This window comes from Panthera tigris, chromosome A3 (assembly GCF_018350195.1).
Source record: "Panthera tigris isolate Pti1 chromosome A3, P.tigris_Pti1_mat1.1, whole genome shotgun sequence".
Classification (NCBI taxonomy): domain Eukaryota; kingdom Metazoa; phylum Chordata; class Mammalia; order Carnivora; family Felidae; genus Panthera; species Panthera tigris.
Window position 1 is genome coordinate 118,646,549 of NC_056662.1, and position 27,306 is coordinate 118,673,854.

The 27,306-nt window shown below is 57.4% G+C and overlaps 2 protein-coding genes across 2 annotated transcripts in view; one reads left to right on the forward strand and one right to left on the reverse strand.

Moving 5' to 3' along the window:
* The window catches only part of HADHA (hydroxyacyl-CoA dehydrogenase trifunctional multienzyme complex subunit alpha), a 49,632-nt gene extending 45,258 nt beyond the window's left edge, over positions 1 to 4,374 (forward strand). Inside the window, exons 15-20 of the mRNA XM_007088927.3 lie at positions 635 to 775; positions 1,212 to 1,280; positions 2,067 to 2,262; positions 2,951 to 3,065; positions 3,637 to 3,782; positions 3,871 to 4,374. Of these exons, the coding sequence (XP_007088989.1) occupies positions 635 to 775; positions 1,212 to 1,280; positions 2,067 to 2,262; positions 2,951 to 3,065; positions 3,637 to 3,782; positions 3,871 to 4,016 (813 nt within the window). The 3' untranslated portion in view covers positions 4,017 to 4,374. The remainder of the gene's footprint in view (positions 1 to 634; positions 776 to 1,211; positions 1,281 to 2,066; positions 2,263 to 2,950; positions 3,066 to 3,636; positions 3,783 to 3,870) is intronic.
* Positions 4,375 to 5,829: 1,455 nt separating this feature from the next.
* Positions 5,830 to 20,592, reverse strand: GAREM2 (GRB2 associated regulator of MAPK1 subtype 2). Its single transcript, XM_042982339.1, has 6 exons — positions 20,481 to 20,592; positions 17,518 to 17,658; positions 11,426 to 11,556; positions 9,681 to 10,733; positions 8,532 to 8,701; positions 5,830 to 8,046 (listed from the first exon to the last, which is right to left on the reverse strand). Exons 1-6 carry the CDS (start codon positions 20,590 to 20,592, stop codon positions 7,029 to 7,031), a joined length of 2,625 nt encoding a protein of 874 aa, XP_042838273.1. The 3' UTR covers positions 5,830 to 7,028.
* Between the last annotated feature and the right edge of the window lie 6,714 nt (positions 20,593 to 27,306).

The window sequence follows — 27,306 nt, forward strand, 5'->3', positions numbered from 1 at the left end:
CTTCTTAAGCACAGCTCTGGACCCTGCCCCCAGTCTCATTCAGTAGATGTGAGTCTGGGGCGGGCCTGAGAATTTGCAGTTCGAACATTTCCCAGGCGATGTTAATGCTACTGGTCCAGTACTTCACTTTGAGAATCATTGGTTTAATGAGTCTTCAGGTGCATTTGAATGTTGGTAACTGTTATTTAAACCCGGTATCCTGGTGGTGAGGCCCATCTGTGAACTCGAGATCTAGCTCTGACGGTCTGGCATACTGACTCTTCTGCCTCCCTCTGCCTCCCCACCAGAAAAAGTGGGCCCTCTCACCTAAACTCAGTATCATTAGTATGAGTGGAACCTTCATTCATTCTTCCCTGATAAATCTAATCTGGCCATTCGCTGTGATTTGGTGCTAATTGTCAGTAGGATCTGTTGCCCTCAGTGAAAAGCCCTAGAAGCAGATGGAAGAGGATTCCAGTGAGCCCTGTGAACACACTGACCTTTTTCTCAGAGAACCACAGTGCCACACCACACCGCTCGGCGGTGCCGAGCAGCATTCCTGTATCCAACTGCCTTTTCTCTCCCGCAGAGCGTGCGTGCTGGCGGGTTCTCTCCTCGGTGTTCTTAGATGTTGGCTTTGCCTTCCCCTTGCCAGGTGGTCGGCATGCACTACTTCTCTCCGGTGGACAAGATGCAACTGCTGGAGATCATCACAACCGAGAAAACTTCTAAGGACACAACTGCTTCCGTCGTGGCAGTCGGGCTCAAGCAGGGGAAGGTCATCGTTGTGGTTAAGGTGAAGAGCTGTGAAACAGGTGGCAGATTTGGGGAAGGTTCCGTCAAGACTCCTTATACCTCCAGGCTTGTTTACACCTATTCTGGGGCAAATATGTCACCTTTGGGTAGGATTTCCCCTTGGTTGTCTGCCGCATGGACAGTGCTGTGGACGGTACTGCTGAGTCACGGTCTGAGAGGGGAGTGTCTGGGACACGGCAGATTCTCCCAGCCATTCCAGACCTTTCAGGTGGCTGTGAAACCCTGTGCTGTGCCGTTTGGTTGAAGCCGTGCTGCTCTGGCTGTGGCTTCCCCTGCAATGTAATTTTAACGATTCTGTTTGAAAGCATAAACCGCCTTGAATTTTGAAGCGACACCTGGGGAAGGGAGCCTGCTTTCACACTTGGGTGGCACCTGAAGCAGAGGAGCCGCCGAGCTCACGTTCTCTCCCTTGGCAGGACGGACCTGGCTTCTATACCACCCGGTGTCTCGCACCCATGATGTCTGAAGTCCTCCGAATCCTCCAGGTTGGTACCGCTCTTGGAATGTTGGAGGCATCTTCCACCCCTTACACCAGTCTCCAAATTGCTTCTGTCGGGATGAGGAACGGGCTTCCTCCTAATACACTAAGTCCTGGTGCATCCCCGAGATGCCTGGGGATCTTTTTGCCTGGTCCTTCCACACGGTGGTTGGAAATCATGGGCTCTGCTGCCCTACAGTGGGCAGAATTTTAGCTCCGCTCCCTTAACCGCCTCCCTGCTCCACTAGGCCCAGGGCCTCCCGACGTGCTCTTCACGGTTTCTGCATCCCCTTTGAGGCAGGGACCATCCAGAACACGCAGGCCCGTTGGCCTGATGGGTGCTGGGCCGGCTTCTGCTGCACACACCCCTCCGGTGGCACCTCCTCGCCGGGCACTCGTCAGACGCTGGCTCGGGGGGCTCCGCAGCACTGCTCCGTGGCGAGGCCTCTTCTCTTAGTTATGGGAGACTTCCCCCTGTGCGCCGCAGTATCTCATTACTACCGAGATTCAGAATTGCAAACGAGAAGGAAATGAACAATGTGTTCATCTCTAAATGAATTTGTTCATTCCTTAAAGTGCTGTGGGTTCGGGAAGGCTCAGACTTTCCCCCTGCTGACTCCCAAAGCTCCTTTGCCTCCCTGGGTGGAACAGCCCCGGTCCTGGGCCTGGCCAGGCGGCGCCCAGGAGAGAAGCGGGTGTCGCGGCAGCCCGGTCTCGGAGGGCCAGCCTGGGGAGCCTTCGTGGGAGGGCCCAGGATGCCTTTCCTTGAGGTCCCTGCTTACCTCCCGTTCAGGAAGGAGTTGACCCTAAGAAGCTGGATTCCCTTACCACAAGCTTTGGCTTTCCCGTGGGTGCTGCCACACTGGTCGATGAAGTTGGCGTGGACGTGGCAAAACACGTGGCAGAAGATCTAGGCAAAGCCTTTGGGGAGCGGTTTGAAGGCGGAAGCGTAGAACTGCTGAAGCAGATGGTGTCCAGGGGCTTCCTGGGTGAGTAGCCTCAGAGACACGTAATTCCAGTTTCCTGAGACACAGTCCCAGAAGGCCCGTGTGGGAGAGTTCTTCCTAAACACAGAGCCCAGTGTCCGGGGAGTTTTTTAAATGACTTCACGACAACCCCTTAGGCTGGGCCCGTAGACCACAGACAAAGGCAGGACTCTGGCCTGAGGCTCCGCCACCGCCCAAGGTAGGCAAGACTGACAGGCACTCTCATCGGGGCCCAAGGCCTGGAATACACCTGTCATCCTGCAGGAGCAAGTTCTGCACCCAGGCGTCCCCATGCTGTCTGGCCACCCGTGCAGAGAAGGTGATGCTTCTAACACAGAGGATATGAGGGAGGCCCGGCAGAGGTGGCTCGCTCGCTCTCTCGTCAAAGCAGCGGCAAAATCGGCACCGGGAGCACGGCATGCTAGGGCCTGGCGTTGCACGTCTGGACTTTAAAGCTGATCCAGGTGGCCTTTCCCAGCCACATACACAGAGTTCCAGGCTCCGGGAAACACAACGTCATTTTTCCTTCTCTGCCAACGCTGCTGGCAAACACCGAATTTCCAGGGTTAGCCAGCCAGCCAGGTCAGGGGTACGGTCGAGAGGTTAGAGCTTCGCACAGACTAGCGGAGGAGAGAATCCTCAGGCTGGCGCTCTGAGAGATGGCAATCCTCCCTTTTCCGGCTTCTTTTAGGTCGCAAGTCTGGGAAGGGCTTTTACATCTACCAGGAGGGCGTGAAGAATAAGAGTTTGAATTCTGACATGGATGGTATCTTGGCAAGTCTGAAGGTGCCTCCTAAGTCTGACGTGTGAGTTAACCTGAGTAGCTAATAGCGTGGAAACGTGTTTCTCTCCAAAGTTTCTCAGTCCTCTTCCATCTTTGTTATACTCACCTTGCCTGACCGAATACTCCTGCCCTTCCACGTGCCTCCTCGCTTTCTGCCAAGCATCGGGGTGGGGACTGCAGCCAAGCCTTGGAAAGACCCCTGTTCCGGCCTTCCCTCTGAAGGTCTGGAGGGAACTCGAAAGACGACTGTCCTGGGTCCCTTCAAGCCCCAGGTCATTTTTATCATTTATAATTGGCAGCTGATGAGGTCAAGAGATTCTCTCCACCCTCCCCTCCCCTCCCCTCCCCTCCCCTCCCCTCCCCTCCCCTCCCCTGGTCTAAGCGCCAGTTTCAGGCCGATTAGGACAAGCAGCCCTAAGACTCTATTCCAAGGGTGAGGGCGGCTTCCCAGTGGCTCCTCCTCTCCAGCATTGGAAGTTCCGTCCTGGCTGACCCTCTGGGCTCTGGCGGCAGCAACCCTCTTTCCCGCACGCGCAGTTCCCGCGTCCCTCCCGTGACACTTCATCTACCTCAGTGTCTCTCTCTCTCGGCAGCTGCTCTGACGAAGACCTCCAGTACCGCCTGGTGACAAGATTTGTGAATGAGGCCATCATGTGCCTGCAGGAAGGGATCCTGGCCACGCCCGCAGAGGGAGACATCGGAGCCGTCTTCGGGCTTGGCTTTCCCCCGTGCCTTGGAGGTTGGTCTCGCAAGTTGGGAAAGTTGCTTGTTTTACCCCAGAGCTCGTTTTGCTGTCGCCTTCAACGAAGTCCTGTTTCTCCATTTAGGGCCCTTCCGCTATGTGGATCTGTATGGCGCCCAGAAGATAGTGGACAGGCTCAGGAAGTACGAGGCTGCCTACGGAAAACCGTTCACCCCGTGCCAGCTGCTCATCGACCACGCTAACAGCCCCAACAAGAAGTTCTACCAGTGACGGGCCCTCACACCCTGCTCCCCGGCTAACACAGCTGCCGGCAGTGCTGGCTCTCCAGGAGAGTGGCATCTAGATTTATCAGGGTAACCAGAAGGAAAACAAATTCTGGCATTGGGGTGTGCTGGGATTCAAGTGCCTTCAGCAGGACTGTCTCTCCCTCCTGGTGAAATGTGGCTGTGAATTAGTTTGCACTTCATGTTAGAAGGTGGAACCCACCGTGCTCGTGAACCCATAAGCCTTGACGCTCAAAATGGCAGAGTCTCCGGAACCATCCTGCCCCCGCCCCCGGGCCAGTGGCGGGGAGGGCAGTTTTGCACCCTACCCAGTACACGAGAACAATAAAACCCAACTCTTCTCAGCCTGTCTACGTGCTCCTTTTTCTTCGGTCTTTGCCCTTCTGGTTTAAATCCGTCCTTCAAGGAGTCGGAATAAAGCCTTGGGCTCTCGGGGTGTGCATGTGTCGGGAGAGTTCTAGACAGCCCCTTGAGAGAGAGAGAGACCGTGACACGGGGGGATTTAGGGGACTTCACAAACTAAACCCAGCTGTGTTTACAGACTCTGGCAGGCTTCTGCTTGCCGTGAGAAAGAGGCCCGACTGACCAGAGCAGGTGAAGGGCGAGAGGCCTGGAGGCCAGGGTTCAAGAGGCTTCTTTCCCCAGACGGCATTTCCTCATGGCACAATGTCATCCAGGGTTTATTGTGTGTGTGGCGGGACGCATATTCAGGATGTCAGCATGGGCATGAGGCACAGGAGTGAATATTTTCCTGGCCAATAGATCCTGCACGTCTTGGCTGCCCCAGAGCACGGAAGGATGGATGCGTGGATGATCAGCGCGACGAGCGGGACGAAGGCCGAGCGGCCTGCCAGCACCACACGCTGCGAGAGAGCCCCCCCCCCCCCCCCCCCTCACGGTGCCCTCTGGGCCGGAGAGGCCCGACGCTCACCTTCCGGCAGAAGCGCTACCCAGTCTGTGTAAGCGGCTAGGGGGCCCCCGACCAGCCTGGCAGAAGGACCCCCACCGCGTGTGCACAGAATCCTAACGAGTCACACCGTGTCGGGCTCTGAACCGTGACCCATTGCTCCTGCGTCTGCTCCAGCTGCCGGGACTCCAGACACCATCCCGGGCCCAGCTCTGCCGGGACCAGTGGGCAGGGAGCTTAGCTCCGGCTTGACTACTCACCGTTGGTTGGTTGGTTGGTTGGTTGCCACAGAGCCAGACTCTAAAATCAAGCCACCTCTGTGCTAGGGGTTCTCAGGTGACCAAAAGGTAGAGAACGGGTCCTCACACCAGAGCCATTAACGGGCTCCTAAAGGGCGCTCTGGGAGAGCCTCAGGCAGGCATTTGGCCAGTGCAGGAAAAACCTGGGGCCTGGCTGGCGAGCTGGAGTTTTCCACTCAGCAGCAATGGAAAGTAGGAATGATGTTGAAACCTTTGAGGGAGCTGGAAGGTTCTTCTAGGGTAGGGGCTGATGAGGGGTTTTCAGAAGAGAACCCAGGAGTGGGCCACGGGCACACCCATTCCAGAGCCTTCTGCCTGGAGGCCTACACATTGTACCTGTCGGTCCCCGTGGTCCGGAAGAAGAGAGCTGCCGACACCCAGCATTCCACCTGCACTGTCCAGTGCTCTAGCATTTATTTCACTAGTCCCGGAGGATTCACTAAGGGCTCGACAAGGAAACCAAATGCTTCATCAGTTTGTGTGTCCTGCTTCCCGACTCCCCTTGCCCTGGAGCGGAGGCATCAGCTCAGGGCCTGAGCACCAGCATGGCTTCACTACTCTTAAAACAGGAAATAAATATCTAGGAAGGCTAGGTAAGGCAGAAGAGAAGGCCTGTAACCCGGGGCCTGAAGCCAGCGGCACAAGAGTTAGTGTGGTCCTGGGTGATGAGACGGAGAGCCCGGGGGCTGGGGAGTAACGGGTGCTCGTACACCACGGCCAACCTCCGGGTGCCAAGCAGGTCATCGTGCCCGAGATCCGGGGGACGAGGGCCTGCTGTGAGGCACATGAGCAAGTGCAGGAGGCCTGGGCTCCGGGAACGGGGAACGAGCAGGTTTCCCCAAACCACCGTGCTTTCTCCCCACCCACGCCACCTGTGCCAGCTACAGAGAGCAAGAGGACGGCACCGTGTGCTGGCCAGAATCAAGCGAAGTGGGAGCAGAGGGGAAGTGGGAGAGACTGAAGGCCACTCGCCTCCAGAATCCAGGAGCGGCTGACCTAAATCTACCTGCTCCTCCGCGGAGTGAGAATCTTCGCAGACCGGACCCAGCCTGGCAAGATGGAAGGCGGAAGCCTGGGCACCGGGGACGTCAGGGGACCACCCGGCTCCCCGACTAGAGCACGTCAACAGCAGGGCCGTTCTCGTCGAGGGTCTTCACCCGCAAACCGGCACCGAGAGCTGGAGCCTCCGAGGCACGGTGGCACAGGCTTGTACTCGCTATCCCAGTGCTCGGGGCCGGGGCCCTGATTCACAGAAGGGGGAAGGAAGGGCGTCCCAGAGATACAGAAACGGCACCCAGACTCTGGGGCAGCTTAGGCCAAAAGCCCACAGGGCAGAGGGGAGAGGGCACTTGGGGAATTTGTGCTTAAGTTACGAACCATCTTCTTCCCTGGTTTCTAACCTCAACCTACAAGCTTGAGAAGTGCAAGAGGCCTGTGAAGTTCTGCACAAGGACACGGGAAGATGTTAGGTCACCGCGAAGGCCAGCTTTTGATGCCCTTCCTCCACGGGAATCACAGCAGTGTGGCCCCAGGCCCAGGTGTGCCCCGGTGCCTCCAGCCTCCTCCCCACATAATCTGCACAAAGGCCAGATGTCCCTGTGTAGGGGTCTGACCCCAGAGTCCCCCACTTCCAAGTGTGTCTGGATTCACTCTGAGGGGCTGCCTGGCCGCCTCAGTCTTGGCATAGATTCTCCTCGCAGGCGGGACCGGCTCCTGGGTCCCGCAGGCTGTCCCCCTGCAGCCCCGGGGCCTCCGTGCCAGCTTCCGGTTGCGCAGTTACGAGCCGGGAACATCAGATCTTGGGCCGCCAGCCTTTGATGAACTGCATGATCTTCTTGACCTGCAGCTTGGTGAGGTGGAAGTCATCTGCCAGGATGTCCTCGCTGAGCTGCACGAAGATGCTGCCGTCAATGCGTTCTCTGGCAAAGAAGCTCACCACGTCCTCTGAGAGCCCGATGAAACGCAGACTTCGGGAGACTTCTTCCAGGGAGAGTGCAGACAGGTCAGCGGGGGGCTGCCAGGAGGAGGCATCCCGGCCTCCCCAGCCTGCGACCCCCTCCCGGGGACTGGCAGGAGGCCCCTCCAGGCGCCCTTGGGCGAGAAGGAGCCGAGCTCCGCCCGCCTCGGGCCCCTGCAGGGCCACCGGTGACAGTGGGGTGGGGACCTGCCGCAGCACCAGACCTTCTGGTTCAAAGGCCTTGGGGGGTCCGAGTGGCGAGAGGCAGGGTCCGGGCCCAGGTGCCCCCACAGCTCTGGGCTCCTGACAGCGCAGCAGCTCGGGCTCCGGGGAACCGCCCTGGCCCAGCTCAAAGGGCTCCAGGGCTGGTTCCGGCCACTCGGAAGAGGAGGAGGAGGAGGTGGGACAGGAGGGGGGAGCAGCCGAGTAGGCCTGGCCTGGTGAGCCTGGGCCTGGAGAAAAAGCAGGGCTGGAGGTAGCCAGGGGGCCCGAGGTGGTCGTGGGCCCAGGAGAGGCGGCCACGGAAGGGCCCGAGGGGTAGGCAGGCCCCGAAAAGGGGTTGAGAGCTCCGAACGGAGCAAAGCGTTTCTGTGGGTGAGAGGGCTTGAACAGAGGCGGGCAGCCGTGGTACGCCTTGACGGGGGTGTCAGCCCCCAAGACGGAGGCAGCCCGACTGCTCGGGGGCTCTGCGAGGGCCCGCGCGGCCTGGCTGGGCTGCGTGGTGGAGGGCAGGGGTCCCGGGGGTGGGCGGCCGGAGGCCTCGCCGGCCTTGCAGTCTCCCCAGGTGCACGGGTAGCAGTAAAGGGAGTAGGCATCCGGTGACGGTGAGCCGCTGCCGCTGCGGGAGGCTGCCCTGCGGGCAGAGACACAGATACGCGCGGAAATGCGACAGGCCGCTCTGCCAGGGCAGAGACTGCCACGCTGATCTCAGCAACGCCGGCTCGCGCCCCGGCCCCAAGGCCTGAGACGCCCCCCCCCACCCCCACCCCGGGACTGCCCTAGTCTTCCTTCCAGCCTCTCCCGCCCCTGGGAAAATGAGACTACGCTGAATCACGTAAAATTTTCATACGGCAAGGAGAACTCCATCCCGTGGCAGATCCCAGTCTGGAGGGAACCTGGGCCGTGTCCCCACCCAACCGACACCAGTTAGGAAAGGAACAAACTGAAGCGAGAAGGTGGAAAGCAAGGCGTGGCCCCAGCCCCCAGCCCCCTCAAGCTCAGGTACTGCTCAGGAACATACGCCCTCCGAACCCCCAGGCCTGGACTCTTCCAAAGCACCGGCTCCCCTCCCTAGGCCCCTTTCCGAGGACCCAGCACCGAGAGAAGGAGGGGGCTCACCCATCCTGGAGGCCAGAGGAGTAGTAGGAGAGGCTGGAGCTGGGGGAGTGGATGGGCTGCAGCTTGGGGAAGCGTGGGGGCACCGGGGGGCTGCCCGAGGGTCGGCCGCCGCCATTGCCACCCCGGGGAGGCACAGGTGGGGCGTTGAGCAGGCGGCACTCCTCCTTCACCTGCAGGCAGAGGGCCGTGACTCCGCGTCCTGTCCCCAGGCGGCGGACACCCCTTGCCTCGCCCTTCCCAAGCAGCTGGGCAAGGAGGGCGTCTGGGATGGACACTGCCCCACTTTGCCAAGAGGCTATCTCCGCCTTACTCACCTCTGCCATTCACCCACCCCGGCCCTCTAAGTCTCTCCAGCCTGTTTCACTCCACGAGAGCCCATGACATACACACCATCTCCTGTGGCCTTGGAAAGCCATCGTGAATATAAGAATATGTATATATGAGGAGATCCAAAACAGATAAGTAAACCTAGTCCCTCCTCAAGGAAAAGAAGAGGAAGAAAATGGTGTGACAAGGAGAAGAAAGGGCCATTGGTCATCAAGATCCCTTCCTTATAGGTCAAATACTCCCAGTGGACTCCCTGATGTTAACGGCTGCAGCCCACTGCTGTGGACCAGTGCGGTTGCAAAATTCTGCAGTAGGCACAGATGGGGTTCCTTAGTGCAGGACTTCACAGAGCCTTTAGTGAACCAGCGTTCTGTGGTTCCTAAGTGAGGAGGGGGTGGATTAGGAATCATCCACTACATTTTCTAAACTTATTCCACCAGGGGACCTTCTTTTCCCTGGACAACTTAAAGGACTCCTGTTCTGTGGAGCCTTCTGAGCTCATCCCCAAACTCTCTCAAGCTAGAGACCTACGAGCATCTTTGTCTCCAGAACTCCCAGTGCCACCGCCCCTGGTTATCTACAGACCATATACATCTACGTCCCTGGTATCCACACCGGCCCCGGTATACCACAAACGCTCCGGCGTCCTTCTCCTTGTCCTTCTCTCCTTCCCCCGCCCCTGGGACACCTTCTGTCACACGCTCCAGGGGCTGGAGGCGGAGCTACGAGGCTGGGGCGCAGGAGAACTTGCTTCTGGCCGGCCACCTCCCTGGAGCAGACACCCCCAGCCCCCCTCCCTGCCTCCCACCCCCGGCCACTCACCGCCTCGGACTTGGGAGGGACGGGAGGCGGCGGCGCCTCCGGCTCCAGGCGGGGCGGCCCGGCGGCCCCGAAGGAGATGAGGTCGGGCCCGGGGGGCGGCCGCGTCCGGCCCTCGGCGAGGCCCTCGGCCGCCTGGTGCGTCCACAGCTCCTCGTAGGGGATCTCGGCGGGCGGCGCGCCGGGCTCTGGCGGGCCGGCCCAGTCGGGGCTCACGTACTCCTGCTCGCCGTCGCCGGGCGGGCCGGGGGCGCGGGCGGGCGCCGGGGCGCGCGGGGGCGCGGGCAGGCAGAGGCGCGCGCGGCGCGGGCTGGCGCAGTCGTCGGCCAGCTCGGCGGGCGCCTCGCGCACGGCGGTGGAGTACTCGTCGGGGTCGAAGCGCTCGCGGCAGTAGGAGGCGCTGTCGCGCACCAGGCGCTCCACGCGCGGGTCCCCGGCCAGCAGGCCCTGCGGCAGCGCGAAGCGCGGCGTGTCGGTGAGCAGCAGGAAGTGCAGCGGCGCCGGGCCCTCGCGGCGCAGCGCCAGCCCCAGCACCACGGTCTTGGAGATGATGCTGACCAGCTTGTAGCAGTGGCCCTCCCGCACCGGGTGCAGGTCGTAAGGGTTGCGCGGCGGCCGGCTGGGCACCAGCACGTTCACGGGGAGCCGCACGCGCTCGATGATGGCGCGCACCGTGTGCTCGCCCTCCTGCATCTGCAGCTCCAGCGGGCTGCGCGTGCTGAAGCGGCCCTGGCACTGGAAGGGCAGGCTCAGGCTCTCGTTGGTGCGGTGGTTCATGCAGATGAGGCAGGGCATCTTGCCCTTGACGGGCCTGGCGCCGCCGCCGCCGCCGCCGCCGCCGCCACCCGCGGCCCCCGCACCCCCGGGGCTGCCGCCTCCCACCCCGGCCAGCGCCCCGGCCCGGCCCAGCTTGCGCAGCAGCGTGGTGAAGCGCGAACGCTCCTTGGTGGTCTTGGCACACAGGATCTCCGCCTGGCCCATGAGCGTGAGCTCGTCGCCCGCATGCAGCGTGAAGTTGTACACCTCGCTGTCCTCGCTGAACTCGCCCGACACCACCTGCGGATCCCAGAGACCGGGTGGGGCTTTAGCCGGTGGCCCAGGCAAAGCCCTCCTTTGAGGCGCGCGCACACCCCCCCACTCCCCGACACGGGAGCCTTTCCCAGGCTGAGACCGGATCAAGAGCACCGGACCGCAGGGTCAGGAGACCCACCTTCCCTCCCGGAGAGGCCACGTAGGAGCCGCGCAACCTTAAATGAGCTACTTCTGGGGCCTGAGTTGCCTCGTGTGTTAACTCTTGGAAGAACTGCAACATGTTGGTGTGCCATACTTTTAAAATATCCAGTAAATGGCAGCTTTTATTATCATTGCCTATACGATCTGGGCAGTAACAATACTCCATCTACTCAAGGCTACCGTGAAGAGGAGTGAACTGGTGGATAAGGGTTTGTAAACAGAAACGAGCCATCCGTACACCAGTGGGGGTCTGCCGGGACTGTGTGCCCCCAACGACCACTCTTCCTACGGAAGGGACGGGCTGCCCTGAGGATCTCCAAGTCAGGGCAGGACCCTCCACACACACACTTCACCACCTATTCCAGGAAGTTCTGCAGGCCAGTGGGTCATACACCTGGCTCTTCTGACATGGCCCAAGCCCTCAAGGGGCACTGTGACACCTTCTGCCTCCTGGACCCTAAGGACAACCCTCCAACCAGCGTGGGGACACCAGGCCTGGTGTGGCAAGGACTGACCTTGACACTGAAGGTGATAGCTTCCATCACAAAGATGCGGTCAGGGAAGACGCTGGCCACCTCTTCCACGCTGCTGAAGTACCTCACCGGCTCCCGCACGTCCCGGGCCTGCTCCAGGAGCTTGAACTTCCCTACGAAGGACGAACACAGGCTGCTAGGGCAGGCCTGCCCGCCGGTCCCCCCTTCTTGCTCCCCTCGCGTCAGCCAGCCCCTCTGGAACCGAGACTGCAGAAAGGCAGGTTTGCACAGCCTGAGGTGGAAGGGGCCAGGCAGCTGGCTCAAGGGGGGCAGGTGAGCACAGACCTAGCAACCAGAACCCCATGGAGAGCTTGTGGGTGGGTGAGGAGGCCCGCAGCTGCCTGCCCAGAGAAATCCGAATGCACATTGGCAGCCAAACGCTTGCACACAGAACTGGCCTCCAACCAAGCATCAGTGTCGCACTGGAGATGCTGGCTCCTGGCTTCGTCCCAGCCCCACTCTGACTTGCTGTGACCTTCCCCTCTCGGGGTCCTCGTCGGAGGGCAATGGAGCAGACGATCGGGGGTCCTGTCTGGATCTGGCATCCAACGCACGTACCTCGGGTTGCCGATCCATACCGATGCACCTGGCAGACCAGGGGCTCAGCCCCGGGCCTTGGAGACCCCAGGAGGGCTGCTCAGACTCCAGCTCTGTTCCCAGACCCTGCCCTGGTCCAACATTCAGCCCCTGGTGCAACATCCCAGAGGCCTCTGACCTGAGCCCGACAAAACCGCCTCCCTCCCTCCCTCCGACGAGGCCTTCCTAACCTGCGGTCAGGGGCTGTTTTAGCTGGCCCGGCAGATGCCCCCAGCAGGCACAGACTGTAAAAGAACGAGGATAATCCATGAAGCTGACCCCCTTGTATAAACTGTCTCACCTCACTGGTCACATATACCCTTTATGTGCCCTGAGACAGAGGGTGCAAGCCTAGATGACCCAGATAGAGTTGGTGCGACACAAAGCACCCAATGATGGCAGGATGGGACAGCTGCTACAACAGACTCGTGACTGAAGAGCCAAAGACCCGCCTGACGGTCCGAGGGGATTTTAAGAATGAAAAGAGTTTTACAGGGGCGCCTAGGTGGCTCAGGCGACCGTCTCTTGATTTTGGTTCAAGTCATGATCTCATAGTGGTGAGACCGGGCCCCACGCCAGGTTCCACACTGTGGAGCCTGCTTAGGATTCTCTCTCTCCCTCTCTCTTGCCCCTCTTTCGCTTGTGCTCTCTCTCCAAATAAAAAAATAAACATTAAAAAAAAAAAAAAGTTTTATAGAACAGACAGTCCACATGGAAGAAATAGCACAGACAAGACAGGGTCACCGGGGCGGCTCAGTCGGGTAAGGCTCAGGTCATGATCTCGCGGTTTGTGAGTTCGAGCCCCACGTTGGGCTCCGTGCTGATGGTGTGGAGCCTGCTTGAGATTCTCTCCCCCTCTCTCTCTGCCCCTCCTCTGCTCTATCTCTCTCTCTCTAAATAAATAAACTTAAAAATTTTTTTTAAAAACAAGAGTCATGAGAGCAGATTGCCTGCCCGAAATGGTGAGTGCCTATGCCCAGGACTTGAGGAAGGTGCCAACGGCATGTGAAGCAGCAACCAGGTTATGAAAGGCTCTAAATGCCAGGTTAAGGCAGAAAGACTTTGCTCAGTAAGAAATGAGCTTTTGGCTTTCAGCTCAGAGGAAGCCAAGGTGCCACTTTCTCCCATCGTCCTAAATCCGGATTCATCTGACACCAGCCACCTCCGCCAGGCCACCTAAGTCCGACGCCCAAAAGATCGAAGTCACGGAAGGTGCCCTGGTGGGGTAGTCACTGCCATGTCTGCAGAGCCCCCAAGACTGGCCCCCCGGGTGCGCGTCCCAAAAAGGTTAGTGAGGACATCGCCAAGGCAAGTGGTGATCAGAAAGGTCTGAGGACAACAGCGAAACTGACCACTCAGAACAAACAGGCCCACGCTGAAGTGGGACCTTCTTCTGCCGACGCTCTGATCATCGAAGCCCTCAAGGACCCACCAAGACACAGAGAAAAGCAGAAAAACATCACGCGCGGTGGAAGTCTCACTTTTGACGAAACTGTCAACGTTGCCCAACAAAAGCAGCATGCATCTTTAGCTAGAGAATGCTCTAGAACCATTAAAGAGATCTTGGGGACTGCCTAGTCTGTAGGCTGCAATGCTGAAGGCTGCCCCCTTCAGGACAGCCTGTATGACGTGATGCAGTGGACTACCCAGCTGGCTAAGAACTACAAAGGAAAATATCTCAATAAACGGTCATCTCACAGCCCAAAAAAGAAATGAAAGCCGTCGCAGTGTTTTGAGCAAGAAAATGCCAAGCTCCAAGTTGAGCTCCATAAAGAAAGCAGGGAGGTCATTCTGCAGGAGAGCCGGGACAGCCACTGGGGAAATGGCAAAATCAAGCAGACCAAGAGGCAGACTGGGGCAGCGGATTACGTGCAGGTAGGGGGAGGAAAGGACACAGGCCACCAGCCGGGTCAGAAATGGAGCTGGCAAAACAGACCCTTAACTACAGAGAACAAACTGAGGGTTACTGGGGGAGGCTGGGGGGTGGGGGGGAGGGGATGGGCTCGATGGGGGATGGGTGTTAAGGAAGGCACTTGTGTTGAGCACCGGGCGCTCAACTACATTCTACTCCTGAAACTAATATTGCGCTGTATGTTACCTAACTGGAATTTAAATAAAAACCTGGCAATACCAAAAAAACAGAAAAACCAACACAACACGGGGCAGGCAGAGCTGCTAGTCAAAACTGGGAACCTGGAAGTAACATGTGGGGCAGGAGCCAGTCCTTAGGAGGCCAAGTGAGGCCCCCCAGGGGGTGCTCCTAGAGGGGTGAGCAAGCGGGGGCAGGGCTTAAGGACTCCGGGTGGGAGGTACAGACTGAACCCACAGGTGGGTCTTCAGCTAGGGCGGATCTCAACCCTTTGGGAACTCTCCTCCCAGAAAAAAATGCCAGCGTCCTCCTGGCGTGAACACAAACACGGCGTTGTATACAGTATGTGGGTCCTGGAGCCCCCCAGACCCAGCCAGAATCCCAGACTGAGGACACCCCCCTGCCCCCAACGTGCTGAGAATGAAGAACGAAGGGCCCGGCAGCACCTAGAAGTGGGAAAGAAGTGAAGCTGAGAAAGGGAAGGGGAAGTGCCCAGGAGAAAGAGGAGACCCTTGTAAGAAAATGTGCCACAGCCCTCCAGGGCAGCGGCGAGAAACTGGGGAGGCGCCTGGCAAGGAACGGGGGTCTGGGGGGGGGGGGGGGCGGGGGGCGGACAGCAGGGGCCGCACAGCGGCTACCATCCCACTGCGGGTGCCACCCCTCCCTCCCGCGGCCTCCCCCCCCCCCCTCACAAGCCCCCCACCACAAGCAGCCAAGCGGGGAGAGCTGCCCGCTGCCCCCTGTGGGGAGAGCTGGAGCCAAGTCAGGGCTGCAGCCGGGAGAGGATGTGGCCGGCGGATCAATGTAACCATGGTAGCCAGCACCACCCCCTCCGCCGCAGCGCGGGCCCAGCACCGGTCATTACCGCGGGAGGAAGGAAGGGAGACCTCCCGGGAGCGATGCGCCAGCCCCTGGAAGCCTTCGCTCCCCCCGGCAGCTTCCTCTCCTGCCTCCCCCCGTAGTGAGACCCCAAGCGCCCCGCACCCTAGGGACCTGCCCCACCCCAGCCTGCCCCTGCTCCCTGCCCTTTCCCTCCTACGTCACATTGGCGCTCCCTGGCGTCCCTTCCAGCCAGAGCAGCCTCCCCCTCCTCTTAGCACCCGACCCCGGCCGCCGTTCCCTAAAGAATGGCGAGTAAATGTACAGGCTTGGGGTCGGACAGACCTAGTTGAATCCCATCTCTGGCACCAACCAGCCGCGCGACCTTGGGCGAATTATTTAATCTCTCCGGGCTTCAGTTTTCCCATCTGTGAAATGGAAGCACAGGGCTTAGCTCCCAGAATGCCGGCCAACGCTGACCTGAGCCACCTAGCCCCTTGTGCGGGGCGGTGGGGGCCCTCTCCGGGCAGCCAGGTCCCCCGAATCCACGGGCGCTGCACTGCACTCCCCTCCCCCGCCTTCCCTGAGGCTCCCGGGTCTGGCCACTGCCCCCGCCCACGTTATTATTAATTCATTAGGAGGAACTAGCGTAGGGCTGCGCGCGCTCGCTTCCAGGCTATAACCCCGTCCCTCCCCTCCCCCACTAGGGCCACCGAGCCACCCACCGGAAAGATGCGGCTAGGGATGCGACTCCCCTGCAGGCCAGCCAGCCGTCGCCCCATGACCACACCGTCCACATGCACACAGGGGCACCAGAAGATTGCATAAGGGAAAGGGCCCCAGGCCTCCTGCACTCACTCACTCTTCCCTAGGAGGCTCTGTGCCTTGGTTTCCCTGATGTTTAATAACACAACTGAAATGGGACAGTAAAGTCACACTTCTGTCAGCGAGGGCTTTTTCCAATCTTTTGTTTTTTCATCCCAAGAAGATCTGGGGCCCCTTCCTGGACCAATACCAGAGAGCCAGGCTGGGAAGTTTCTAGCTGCTAACCAGGCCTTTCAAGGGCTCCAGGCTCAGGGCCCAACCCCGGGGTCAGAAAGACACCAGAGTGTTTCCTCATCTTTTAAATGGGGTGTGGGAGCTATGGGGGTACCAACTTGACAGCGTTGTTTGTAAAGAGCAGAAGCCTTAGTCCTGTCCCCCTGGCTCAGAGGAGACCCAAGAAGGGCTGGGGACCCCAATACCTGGGAGGAAAGGAATGGGAGCCTTCCCAGCTCCAGCTCAGGAGTTCCCGACTTCTACTAGGGCAGGGGAAGGGGACTAGCAGTCACAAACACAGAACTGGGCAAGCTACCAGAGCTCTCGGAGCCTCACTTTGTGGGTTAGACGGAGCTAATAAGACTTTCTCACACGGCTGCCGTGAGGATGTTATGACGAAACACTCAGCTCAGCATCTGGAGGGCGGCGCGTGTTTAACACGCAGGAGCTGTGGGATCTTTGGGGCACACAGGGGCATCTCTGAAGGGGGCCACCAGATTCCCACCCTTCCCACCCAGGTGACAACAGCCCTGCGTCGCTGGTGTGGTGCAAGCGAGCATCAGCCCAGGAGTCCAGTCACCTGGGTTCTAGCCCTTGCTCCGCTGTTTCCTAGCTGTGTGACCCTGGGCAAATCACCTCCCTCTTAAAGCCTCTGTTCTGTCACGTGTAAAATACAAGGGCTGTGCTTTCCAGCAGCAGAATCCTTTCTTCAAACAAAATCGTATGTAAGATATCAACATCATACATATAACAGATAAAAGTACGAGTTCATTAGCATCATCTCATTTAAGTGTAAAATTTTCACATTCGCTGATAAAGCCAGTCAGTGAAAACAAGGAGTTTAACACAAAAATTGGGAAAAATCAGGATTAGAGTGGACGAGTGCAGTTCTAAAATCAGCCTGAGCATCCCTTTGTTTCTGAAGAATTTTGGTTGCACACCAACCACGGAGAAGATCCCCGCACGAGACGTTCTCTTCGAGGGTCTGGACAAAAAAAAAAGCCTTAATGAGGCAGCTCACAGTACACACCCAAGGTCTCTAGTTAGGGTTAAGGTTTGATTTGCAGCAGTGTGAGAGTGGGGTTAATGTTTAGATCATCAGTTTAAAATAAAATGTGAATGGGGCGCCTGGGGGGCTCAGTCCATTGAGTGTCTGACTCTGGCTCAGGTCATGATCCCGCAGTCTGGGAGTTCGAGCCCCGCATCGGGCTCTGTGCTGACAGCTCAGAGCCCGGAGCCTCCTTCGGATTCTGTGTCTCCCTCTCCTTCTGCCCTTCCCTCACTCGCGCTCCCCCTCTCTCAAAAATAAACGTTTAAAAAACTAAACGAAATAAAATGTGAATCAAAATTTTGCAACCAGAAACCCAGGACTCCCCCAGAAACGGTATGAAAACCACAGGGCCCTAACCGCCACCCGGCCAGCCATGTCCTCGTTCATCCCTGTGGCTCCAGGCAAAGGGTGGTCACTAACAGTTTCCCCCAAGGCCTACCCCCTACCCTCCTGCCTGCATTCCCCAGTGGCTCTATGTCATCTGTCCCTGGCTGGGCACACCTGGGTACTGCAGGGGGATGTCAATCTTGGGTCCGATGACGTAGTGGCCCTCCTCCAGGGTATGGGCTGTCACCGTTGTCCACTGGCGGCAGGAGTGAATGAGCAGGATGTCTCTCTCACTGACACCCTCAGCATACTCCCCTGGGAAGAGGAAGGAAAGGTAAAGTGGACATTAGGAGGGACGAGGGAGGCTAACGTCTTCACCAAGACCCCGACTGGGGACGGCTGCCCACGATCCCTGTCCAGGTCAACACCGCTCAGGGGACAGGCGCGCTGCCAGCTGTGGCCTCAGGGCTGTGAGTCACGCCTGGTCTCCCAGGGCTCTGGCTCCTGACGGGGCCCCAGCAACCACCCCGGCCACAGTCCTTCATTCACCACTTGCCTGGACGGCCTGCTGTCCCAGGCCCTGTGCTGCGAGCCAGGGTTCCGGCAGATGAGCCAGCCCCGCCCTCCCAGAGCACTTGGGCCCATGGGGAGGTGGAAAGAGGTGAACCCAGAAAACAGGCCACGTTGGAGGTGCTGAGTGGAGGGTGTCTGGGTACTCCCAGACAGGAGCAGCAAAGTAGGTGAGGTCTTCCCTGAGCAGACACTAGAGCTGGGCCTCAGGACCACCAGCAGGATTCTCAGCCCCCAAGTCAGTGCCTAAGCCAGGCGAGGAGGGCCTTGTCGGGGGCACAGACAGGGCTGAGACGGGCTATCCATTGTGGATCCCTGCTTGAGGGGTCCCCAGAGATTCCTGGCTCTCTCCTGGGCAGCCCCTTCTCACCCATTGCCACAAGGGTCTCCTACACGCAGGGGACCTCAAAGGAGAGGGGACAAAGTCTCCGATAACCCCTAGCCCCTCTCAGAGAAGCTGTTTCTTGGCTCTCCCTTTGTCAGCCCTTCACCCTCCCTGTCTTCGAAACACAGTGGTGAGGTGGGGGGGGGGGAGCTTGAAGGGGGAACCTAGTTCTGGGGGAAGCTGCACTAGGGCAGAGGTATTGGGAGGGGCCTGGGCCCAGAAGGCTCCAACCCCAGCAACGGTTTCCAGGAGAGCAGGAGGGGCTGGCCCAGCTTCCAGGGGGCCTGGTCTCCTGGATGCAGCTGGTGGGCAGGGGGAAGGTGGGGGGATGCCTCCTTCCCAGCCCTCTCAGACACAACTTACTAAATTGCTGCCACCCAAGCAAATGGGAAGTGGTTTATCCTGATTATCCTGATGACTGAGGGCTCCATGAAGGGTGTGGGGAGGATGTGCTCAGGCCCTTTGAGTGGGGCGGGCTCCCACTGCATTGGAGGGGGTCAGAGCTTTCCTCCTCAACCCCTCATGTCCTGGGGCAGAGGAAGCCCTCCTACTCTGAAACCTTCACAACCACACAAGGCACACACCAAAGGGCTATGGTTCATGGCCCCCAACAGTTGAGCCAGCACAGCCCCTGGGCCTAGTGACAGGAGCTTGTCACCCCACTGACACAACTCAGTCCCATGGCTGCAACTACAGGGGCCTCTCCCAAATGCATAGGCTGTAGGGCCTTTAAGACTAAAGACACATTTTTGTTCACGTATTCGCACTCACAGTGACCACAGCCATAGCCACCACAGACAGGTCACAGACAGGCAGACAGCTGGGCCATCACACCAGTTGTCCATTCACTCATCCCTCCGGTAAGTCCAGAATCTTTGTTAAGCGGGATATCCTCCTTCAAGGAGCCTGGAGCCCAGTGTGAAGGCAATAAACTATAAAAACGCGTGTACAGATTCAAGTCAGGGGTGCCGAGGCGCCACGGGAGCCCAGAGGAGGCCTGGTGGGACTGGGGAGCTCAGAAAGGACCCCCAGGAAAGGGAGATGCCAAAGAGGACGTGTGGGAAGTGGCCAGGCAGAACCTAGGGCCAGCTTATCCCATTCACACGCAGAAGGGGACAGCCTTGATGCTGACTCGGACAGCCTCGGGATCACTAGCTAACGATCTGGAGAGCAAGACGTTGGGCTGCTGAGCTCTCCTGCCCGACGGCCCCGGGCTCGGAAACTGACACGCAGCACGGTCGGTCGAGGGACACGCTGCCGCTCACGGTGCCCGTTCCACCCCGCCGCGGGTCGGAGGAGGGGCTGCGGGCCCCATGGAGGAGAGAGGAGCCTGTGGCCGCGGGCCCCATTAGCATTCAGGGAAGCGAGTGTGCCAACGCGGGCCAAACCCCTATTCTCCTCGCACACAAAACCCCTGGCCTGGCTGCCAGCCCCGGCTCCCGCCCCTCCTCCAGCCAAGCAGCCGCCCCCCCTTCCTCCAACCGGTCCCCTCGCTCCGTGCGGCCTCCAGGCGTCCCCTCTCGGGCCCCCATGCACAGTCCCATGGGCAGAGCAGCCTGGGCCCCTGGGAAGTGGGGCAAAACATGAGGGAGGGCCGGGACTTGGGGGCACGGCCGGCAGGAGGGCCCGATCATTCGGGCCTCTCCCCGAGGTGACCTGCCCGCCGGGGGCCACAGACTGCTCCCCGGGATGCGAAAGGAGAGCGCAAGAAGGGTGCCAACAGGGGCCGATCGGGGCTGGGGGGTGGTGGCGGCGGTGGGAAGACGCAGTCCGAGGCCCAGGGGATGCGGGAGGATCGAGGTGAGAAGCGGGAGACAAAGGGACGGAGGGGGGCGCGGCCCAGGCCGGGGGTCTGAGGGCTGCAGGGAAAGGGATGCACCGACGGGGCGGCCGCGGGGCCTCCGCCGCGCTCCGGCTTCTAGCTGGCCGGGAAAACTCTGTCCCGGCCTGGTCTCAGTCCCTGTCCCGGATCTCTGTCCAGTGCCCGTGAGCAGGGCCCAGGAGGCGGCAGACCCTCGGCTCGTGGGCCCTGGGTCTCCAGGGAAGGCGTGCCGGGAGCCGCGCGAGGCCGAAGCCGGGAGCGGGAGGGCAGGGGCCACATCGTCACGGCCCCCTTAGCACCTGCCCAGAGAGCCCCCGATTTCCCCGCGGACCCCCAGCCCCCCTTCCCGCACCCCAGTACCTGGCCCGAGGCAGGCGAGCGTGGGCAGGCGGCAGCGGCTGACGATGAGGTCGAGCGGGAAGGCGCCCATGCTCCAGCGCAGGCCGGCCAGCCCGGCCGCCAGCTTCTCCATGGCATGGGCGCCCCCGGGGCCACCGTCCCGGGGCCCCGACGGCCAGTCCCGCGCGGCCCGGGCTCCCGCGCCCCGCCGCCACCTCCTGGGGCCGCCGCGGCGCTCCCCGCCTGGTGGCCCGGCCGGGGCTGCAGGCGTCACGTGGCCGGCCTCCCCGCGGGGCGCCGGCCCCCGCCCCCCGGCCCTCGCCCCACCCCCCGGCCCGCGCCCGCCGCCAAGTCCCGCCTCCCCGCCCGACCCCGCGCGCCCGCCCCTCTGCCCGGGCGTCCAGGTGACAGCCCGGCTCCGAGAACCCCGGTCGCGCGCCTGGAGGGAAAAGGAAGACGCGCGGCGGCACCTCCGGGGCGGGGGCGCGGCGGGGGTCAGCCTCCTGCACCCCGGCGGATAGATCTGGACTCCCTTTCCCCGCCGGCAGCGGCGCCTCTCCTCAGCCCCTCGTGCGGTGGCCTCCTGGAGTCGCCGCCGGCCCTGCCCCGGCCCTGCCCCGGCCCTGCCCCGGCCCTGCCCCGGCCCCTGAAGCTCCTGATCTTCGGCAGCTGCGGTCGTGGTCTCCAGGGCATTTATCACCGCCGGCTTCAAACAGCCTGCGAGGCCGCCTCATGAACCCCATTTTGCTGATGAGCAAACTGAGGCTCAGAGAGGTCAAGTGGCAGCTCGGCCTTGAATTCTGGTTTGGCTTCAAAACCTACTGCCTTCCCGGTACTCACCCCCCTGAACCCCAACTAAAGAGCACTTGCCAGGTTCCCCCTGCCTTCTTACCGCTTTTCCCAAGTCCTGGGGGCCAGAGAGCTCCAGAACACATACACGCGGTGTAAACTGCTCCCCCTCTGCCCAGGAGCGGACAGCTCCGGGCGGGTGAGGGTTGGTGGAGTCCCCTCTCTCAGGCAGTTACCGAACTCCTCGTCCCCGCTCTCAGGCCCTGAAGTCCTCCTTCCTTTTCTGCTGTCCTCACCTCCTCCTTCCAACCCCTCGTGGCTCCAGCTCCGGAGTTCCTCTTGGGAAGCCCCTTCTCAGAAGCTGCGGTGACTTCAGCAGGGCCACCCTGCCAGAGGACCCCTTTGGCCCTCAATGTGTCTGCCCGCCTTCTGCAGGTGACCAGGGGCTGGTGCAGGGCTCCCGAGGGGCCGTGGGCCCTAGGTTGGTCCTTAAAGGGCCCCATGGACGCTAGTTCTCAGCCTCTGCACCCAGGGAGCCCACACACACACACATTCAACACAAACCATCTCTTCAAGGTGACTAACCTCTCACATCGTGTGACCCGACCACCATAAAAATTGGCATCAAATAAGATGAACACAACTTCTCCTTGCGAAGATTCACGTCAGGTCACTTGTTCAATCTCCATATTTTGCGGAGGTCAGAATGGGAGACTCCAAGGGCAGGATGCTTCGCTCCGAGACAACAAAACAGGAAAACCGGACTAGGACTAGGAAGCAGGCCTCCAGCCGGGGCTAACCCCACAACCCCGCTGGCCCTGCTCCCTGTCCTGCCCAGGCCGCCTCGCCCCAGGCCCGCTGTCCACTGGGCAGGGGGTCCCCCGGCTGGCTCTTCCTTCAGCCACCAGAGTTGTGACTTGGGGTGGTCTGTGGGGGTGGGGGTGAGTTCTTTCCTGGGGAAGTGGGAAAGAGAGACAGGGCAGAAGGGAAGGAGGAGGTAGAGAAAGGGGGAAATACGAGTGTCTAAGGAGGGGATGAAGGCGGGAGGATGAGGAGGCCAAAAGAAGGAAGTGAGGGAAAGGAGCCTGGCTTAGTCACTTTTCTTTCCCTCCCCGCAGGCCCTCTCTTGAGTAGGACGACCATATAATTTGTCACCCGAACGAATGAGGACACTTTTGAGAGTGAAAGAGGTGCTAACTGGAACGAGAGGCATAAACCAGACTCTAGGACAGAGTGCAAACCAGGACTGGGCCATGTGGTCACCCCATCCCCGGGGGACACCTGTGAGCCCCGGATGTAGACGCCCCATGTACCGTCCCACCTCAGGTCTGGACCTCAGCTTCCAGCCAAGCGCCCTCACCCCTCCAGCGGCAGAGACCTTCCATTTCAACAAGCCCGCGAGCACTTCCTCCTCCTTTATCTTCTATCCCCACTAAGGAAACACCTTTCACCTGGCCCCCCAACCTGGAAATCTCCTTAACCCTTACTTACATCCACCTGGTCGCCAAGTCCCTGCAGCGGCGCTTGCACTCCCACCGTGCGTCACGAGTCGCCCTTCCTCCTTGCCAGCCCTGCTTGTCCCTTCGTGCCTTCGGTGGTGCCTCCTCCAATCTTCTCTCCCCCGGGCCACCCTTCATCTTCCATGCCCAAAGCCCTAGAAGCTCTGGATTTGGGCTGAGTCAGGGACCACACTGGTGTGAGACATCGGGCAGAACCGCCTAACCTGTTGGACCCATTTCCTAACTTTTGTAAATTGTTCCGGAGTCTCTCCAGGGCTTTTGAACGGTTGGCCAACCTCCCAGGGACCCCACACAAGTGCCCAGATACATATAGCCCTTGATTTGCTTGGGCCTCAGGAGCCATGTAGGAAGGAACGCAGCCTCGCTTAGAGTCAGAACTTCTTAGCTCTTAGGCTGAGGTTTCTGGAAGATGGCTGGCAGGACACAGCCAGGAAGTACGGTGAGGGAGGTAGGGGGCAGGGGGGGACACAGCCTGGCAGAGGCCCGCTGTTGGCCCAGAGGCCAGGCAGCGGCAGGGGTTAGCAGAGCAGGCCTCGAGTGGGGCAGAGAGGTCAACGGAGTAGAAAGATGGCGAAAGGAGCCTGAAGTGGCTGGGGAGGTGTGTGCAACAGCCCTGCCCCATCCCGTCTACTGGACAGAGAGCCGTCTCTGAGTCCATGAACTGGGGGAGGCCAGAGAGCATTTGGGTAAGCACCTCTGAGAAATCTAGGAAATATTGCATCCAACTTTTTCTTTTAGAAAATTCGAAGCGTACACAAAGGTAGAGGTAATATGCTTATGAACCCCCGTATTTCTATGTAGCTGCTTACTCCCCCTCCTCATATGTTTTTTAAAAGTGTTACTGAGATATCTAATTCATATACTGTAACAACTCATCCATTTAAAGTAGACAATTCAGGGGCCCCTGGGTGGCTCAGTCGGTTAAGCGTCCGACTTTGGCTCAGGTCATGATCTCACGGTTCGTGAGCTCGAGCCCCATGTCAGGCTCTGTGCTGCCAGCTTGGAGCCCGGAGCCTGTCTTTGGATTCTGTGTCTCCCCCTCTCTCTGCCCTTCACCTGCTCATGCTGTCTTTCTCTCAAAAATAAATAAAACATTTTAAAAAAATTTTTAATAAATTATACAATTCAATGTTTTCAGCATATTCATCATCTTGTGCCACCATCACCATGATTTTGCCATAAATATGATTTGTGTCTCCTCATTTGTGTCCAGACTGGGCAGCTGTACTGTCATTAGGCATGTCTAAGGCCACGCACCCATTAGAAAGGAATTTCTTTCTTACAAAAGAATTGCAATGATTTGGGGAAATTCTCATTGTATAGTGTTAATGTAAAAAAAGTCAGGATAGCATTTCATGAATGGGTGAAAATAAGGAAAAGAAACAATCAAAGGGAACATGCTCTAATGTTAAAATGTTTGTGTCTGGGTCATGGAGTAAGTGATATTGTTTCTCTAAATTTAAAATATTCGAAGTTTTATACAGTGAAGAGGCATTTTTTGTTAGACGCCAGTTTAAACTTTGCATACAAATGAGGGAGTAGGACCTGACGGTATCCCAGGCCCTGCTCACCTCTAAGATTCTGATATGTGAATATTCTCCAAGCAGGCATCTTGTTGCCCACCAGAGGGCGCAGCGGGACCTCACAGCAGCAGGGCGAGGGCCCTCTGGGGTGGAGGAAGGCCTCCGATGGGGGGACCGGGACCACATGAGGGTTCTGGGGATAGCAGCCAACTTCCCTCTTCATAGGACACCCAGGGAGTGTCCTCACTCAACCGGTTTCTTTGATAAAAGAAATTCTTTCAGAGAAAAAAGAAAAATTCTTTCACTACCTCTTTATTTCAAATTCAGGCACTTACTACATTGCACTAAACATACATAACCGTTTGCTTTTAGAGTTGCCTTTCATTTCACTTACAATCCCTAAGTAATTTCCATGGATATAGCCCAACATTTTGTTCAACCTGTGTTTACAGGTTGTTGCAGATTGTCTTTTGCAACATTAAGAATCAGACAACTGGGGTGCCTGGGCCAATGACTCTTGATTTCCAGTCAGGTCATGATCCCAGGGTTGTAGGACTGAACCCCGCATTGGGTTCCTCGATGAGTGTGAAACCTGCTTAAAATTCTCTCTCTCCCTCTCTCTCTGCCCCTCCCCAACTCGCTCCTTATGGAGTATATGACTTATTTTTCTCATTTAAATACAAGTTACAAAACATATATTGTAGTAACGATTTCAGGAATAAAATTTAGTGATTCATCATTTAAAGGGGTATATGAGTTAATTATTGAATAACATTTTTTAAAGGGGGGGGCAACCTGGGTGGCTCAGTCGGTTAAGCGTCCCACTTCAGCTCAGGTCATGATCTCACAGTTTGTAGGTTCAAGCCCCACGTCAGATTCTGTGCTGACAGCTCAGAGCCTGGAGCGTGCTTTGGATTCTGTGTCTCCCTCTCTCTCTGTCCCTCCCCGAGACTCGTGCTCTGTCTCTCTCTCTCTCTCAAAAATAAACAAAACATTAAAAATGTTTAAATAATAATATGGAGCATCTGGCTGGTCAGTTGGTAGAACATGCAACTCTTGATCTTGGGGTCATGAGTTTGAGCCCCACCTTGGGTGTAGAAATTAGTTAAAAATAAAAAAAAAAAATTTTTTTTTTTTTTTTTAGTGTTTATTTGAAACAAACGTGAGATCATGACCTGAGCCAAAATCAAGAGTCGGATGCTCAACCGACTGAGCCACCCAGGTGCCCCAAAATAAAAAAAAAATCTTTTTAAATAAATAATATAACTATTCCAGTGAGTGACTCTAGCTACGCGTTGTACAGACTCAGAATTGTGACCGTGTCCTTACATGTCTGTCGGCTGACAATTTTTCCAATTGTTCGTTGCTACTGTATAGACACTGTTGATTTGTATACAGCGAACTTCAACCTTCTTAAATTTACTTACCAGTTTTCATTTCTGTTTTTGCAGTTTCCTCGGGATTTTTCTATGCACATAATTGCTTGCCTATGTAAACAAAGACAATTTTATTTGATTGTCTCCAATCTGTATGCCCTTTATTTTGTGTCTCACTACACCAGCTAGGACCTCTAGTCCTGGGTTGAATCAGAGAGCTGAAAGTGGACATCTTTGCCTTGTTCCTGATTTTCTAGAAGGAAAGTCTTTCATCTTTCACCATTGAGTACGATGTTAGTTGTAGAGTTTTTGTAGGTGACTTATCAGGTGAGGCAGTTCCCTTCTAGTCCTAATATTTTGTTTCTGTTTGTCCCCTCTATTTTTTGTTCTCTGTTCTTCCTTTCCTGCCTCTTTTTCTATTTAAAGATTTTTTTTTTTAAGTTTTCTACTGGCTTTTTAACCATACTTCTTTCCATTGTGTGTGTGTGTGTGTGTGTGTGTGTGTGTGTGTGTGTGTTCTAGGGATTACATTATTCATTCTTACATTTACCCAGTACTGTTCCATACTAAATGTAGAAAACTTGTAACATATAGACCCATCTATCCCCTCTCCAATATACTATAGTGCTAGATGGATTCCTAGATACATCTTATTGACCCCACAAGACAATGTCGTTGCTTTTACTTTAAAGAGTCACACATCTAGGGGTGCCTGGGTGGCTCAGTCAGTTTAGCATCCCACTTCAGCTCAGGTCATGATCTCATAGTTCATGAGTTCAAGCCCCATGTCAGGCTCTCTCTGCCCTTCCCCCACTCGCACTCTGTCTCTCTCAAAAAAAAATAAACATTAAAAAAAATTTTTTTAGGGGCGCCTGGGTGGCTCAGTTGGTTAAGCGTCCAACTTTGGCTCAGGTCATGATCTCACAGTTCGTGAGTGCAAGCCCTGCATTGGGCTCTGTGCTGACAGCTTAGAGCCTGGAGCCTGCTTCAAATTCTATGTCTCCCTCTCTCTCTGCTCCTCCCCCACTCATGCTCTGTCTCTCTCTCCTTCAAAAATAAATACAAACATTAAAATTTTTTTTTAATTAAAAAAATTTTGGGGTGCCTGGGTGGCTCAGTCAGTAAAGCGGCCGACTTCGGCTCAGGTCATGATCTCACGGTCCGTGAGTTCAAGCCCCCCTGTCGGGCTCTGTGCTGACAGCTCAGAGCCTGGAGTCTGTTTCAGATTCTGTGTCTCCCTCTCTCTGACCCTCCCCCGTTCATGCTCTGTCTCTCTCTGTCTGTCTCAAAAATAAATAAATGTTAAAAAAAAAAATTAAAAAAAATTTTTTAAAAGAGTGACACATATAATAATGAAATTAAGAAGAAAATAACAAACCTTTACACTTACCCACTGATGGTCTTTTATTCCTCTCTGAGGATCTAAGTTTCCACCTGATATTATTTCCCTTCAGCCTGTAGGACTTTCTTTAGCAATTATCGTGTGCAAATCTGTGAATTCTCTTATCTTTTATCTAAGAATGTCTATTTTACCTTTATTCTTGAAAGACGTTTTTGCTGGATATAGAATTTTGAGTTGACACCCTTTTTTTTTCAGCCTTTAAAAATATCCTTTTACTTTTGTTTGGTATTTACAGTC

Bases quoted from the DNA above. Each gene is read 5' to 3' on its own strand.
- GAREM2 (XM_042982339.1), bottom strand. From the start codon at position 20,592: ATGGAGAAGCTGGCGGCCGGGCTGGCCGGCCTGCGCTGGAGCATGGGC. The intron at 17,659-20,480 runs GTACTGGGGTGC...TCCTCTTCCCAG, and splicing joins GCTCGCCTGCCTCGGGCCAG to GGGAGTATGCTGAGGGTGTC. The intron at 10,734-11,425 runs GTCAGTCCTTGC...TGGGATCCGCAG, and splicing joins CTATCACCTTCAGTGTCAAG to GTGGTGTCGGGCGAGTTCAG.